Consider the following 2,855-nt stretch of genomic DNA (forward strand, 5'->3'; position numbering starts at 1 on the left):
ACACCTTGGAAGAAAATACCTTATAATCATGAAAGTCAGGATTTTTTTTTTAAAAATCTTCAGTAATTTCTTACATTTTCGTCAGAAATATTTGAGGGAGTGGAAAAAGCTAAAGATTGTGAATAATACCAATGGCCAAATATATAGCCAAAAAAGGACAATACAATAGCATGAATTTAAGAAAGATGTTTGAATGAAACATAAACTATCATGTATTTTTTGAATTCAGTAATGGTGAATCTTTCCCCCCAAAACAATCTGATAAATTCTGTTCAGCAAAATCCAAAAATTAGTAATATAACTGCAGAATATTCAGAGGGTGGCTTGTTAGATGTAACAATACAGGCAGGTGCTGGTTTATAAAACCAACTCCAATCAGCACATTCTAGATATTAAATTATTTTGAAGATTAAATTACTTTAACTTGTTTTTCTCTTTTAATGGTTGCCCCAATCTTGTAAGATAACTTTAATATCCCCTTTCTGCTGGTGAGAAGATTATGGCAAATAATTGTACATGATAACTGAAAGTGCTAGAACTCTGGTGTTATATTCTAATTCTCTGTCCATTGATATATTATCCCAAGTATTTGGATGTAAGAAAGAAATTTGTTTCAATAAATGACTGATTTTAATAAATAAAGCAGTTAACTCGATTATTTTGGTAAAGACTGATATTAACCAATGAGGAAATGTCTTTATTTTCTATTTAATTCTGCAGAGAGAGAGTGGTACTAACCTTTTATTCAGTATCTGGTCATTGTTTTATGAGTTGCTGCTGGGAAATCATGAATTTCCAAAAAATCAATATGAGGAGGACATAGTTAACATTCCTTTCAGTCACAATATTATGCATCCAAGCCATAAAAACAAAATTTTTGATTTCATGTGTATTTTCAAGTTTGTTCCATGAGGTGTCAACATGAAAAACGACACAGAAGTCACCACATTTGCATTGAAGGGCTTCACAGACAATCTTGAACTGCAGGTCACCTTATTTTTTCTGTTTCTAGCAATCTACCTCTTTACTCTGATTGGAAATTTAGGACTGGTTGTATTGGTCATTGAGGATTCTCGGCTTCACATCCCCATGTACTATTTTCTGAGTGTGTTATCATTCTTGGATGCCTGCTATTCATCACCTGTTACCCCAAATATGTTAGTAGATTTTATGTCAAAGAATAAATCCATTTCATTCCCTGGATGTGCAACACAAATGTTTCTTGATATTACTTTTGGGACCACAGAATGCTTTCTCTTGGCGGCAATGGCATATGATCGCTATGTAGCAATCTATAACCCACTTCTCTACTCAGTTAACATGTCACCCAGAGTCTATGTGCCACTCATCACTGCTTCTTATGTTGGTGGTATTGCGCATGTTACTTTACACACAGTAGGAACATTTAGCCTCTCCTTCTGTGCATCCAACGAGATCAGACATGTCTTTTGTGAAATCCCTCCACTCCTTGCTATCTCCTGTTCTGACACTCACATCAACCAGCTTCTACTCTTCTACGCTGTGGGTTCTATTGAGATATTCACCGTTCTGATTGTTCTGATCTCTTATGGTTTAATTTTGTTGGCCATTCTGAAGATACGTTCTGCTGAAGGAAGGCGAAAAGTGTTTTCCACTTGTGGCTCTCACCTAACTGGAGTGTCAATTTACCATGGAACAATCCTCTTCATGTATATGAGACCAAGTTCCAGATATGATTTGGACCATGACATGATAGTGTCTATATTCTACACCATTGTGATTCCCATGCTGAATCCCATCATCTACAGTTTGAGGAACAAAGATGTAAAAGAAGCAATAAAAATAGTGTTTGGGAAAAATTGGTTTATCAATAAAGTATATTTTTAGCACGAAAAATATATTTTAAAAAAGTCAAGATTCATGGCCTGTGTCTCAATATGAAGAAGATATGAAAAAATGAAATTTTAGTTTCAGTTTATTGGTGCTCTTCTATTCTTCTTGAATATTTTGAAATAAAGGTAATAGTCAACCCTTAAACTCTGCTATTTTAACTCGTACAGAAAAACCATGCCATCAATTTGCTTCTTACTTCGTTCAAGCTGATACATGTATGTATGTGTAGGTGTGTATGGGTGTATATTTTGAGAATGAATGTGTAAATGTATAGTTAACTAATAACACAAACTACCAGTGAAACATTGTGTATTAGAGTTACCTCTGGTTAAGAAGACACTGGGTGCATAATGGTAAAAGGTCGGTGGTTTGAATCCACCCAGATGGCCCTCTGAAGATCTTCTGAAAGAAGACAATCACTGAAAACAACATGGAGGGCATTTCTACTCTCACACACACGGGGCCACCATTAGTCTGAATTAGCTGGATGGAGACTTGAATTAGATGTTAGGAAGACAAAAATTAAGAAAGAATAGTTGTGTCCTGAGCTAAGGGAGTAGAAATTTTAGAGAATGAGATGAAATTTGTCACGGTTTCTTTGTCAAAGTTAAAATAATATTAAACATTGATTGCAGCACTGGAAATAAAATTCTGATCTTCAATTTCAGCATGAATATTGCAATCATTCATTCTATCAGTCAGTGAGTTAGTTATCAAATATCTTATGGACACGTCGCTATAGGGTCACTATGAGTTGGAATCAACTCGACAGCAGTGGGTTTGATTTTGGTTTGGGTGTGTACTCTATCCTTTGTATGATTTTAGAAGCTTGTAATAAAAAGGTAAAATATTTGGACATACCCTTTCCTCTTGCAAAGGTTATAGGCTAGAAAATGTCACAGAGTGAGAAAAAATTGTTATTGGTATTTAATTGCAAGATTTATACTTTTTTTTTTTAAAGAATATTGTAGGCTGATTTGAAA

The 2,855-nt window shown here is 34.5% G+C and overlaps 1 protein-coding gene across 1 annotated transcript; it reads left to right on the forward strand.

Annotated features, from left to right (window-relative positions):
• Positions 1-885: 885 nt before the first annotated feature.
• On the forward strand, positions 886-1,866 carry LOC126079453 (olfactory receptor 1094-like). The gene has a single exon (XM_049890449.1). It carries the CDS (start codon positions 922-924, stop codon positions 1,864-1,866), a length of 945 nt encoding a protein of 314 aa, XP_049746406.1. The 5' UTR covers positions 886-921.
• Positions 1,867-2,855: the final 989 nt, after the last annotated feature.

Source organism: Elephas maximus, chromosome 7 (assembly GCF_024166365.1).
Source record: "Elephas maximus indicus isolate mEleMax1 chromosome 7, mEleMax1 primary haplotype, whole genome shotgun sequence".
Classification (NCBI taxonomy): Eukaryota; Metazoa; Chordata; class Mammalia; order Proboscidea; family Elephantidae; genus Elephas; species Elephas maximus.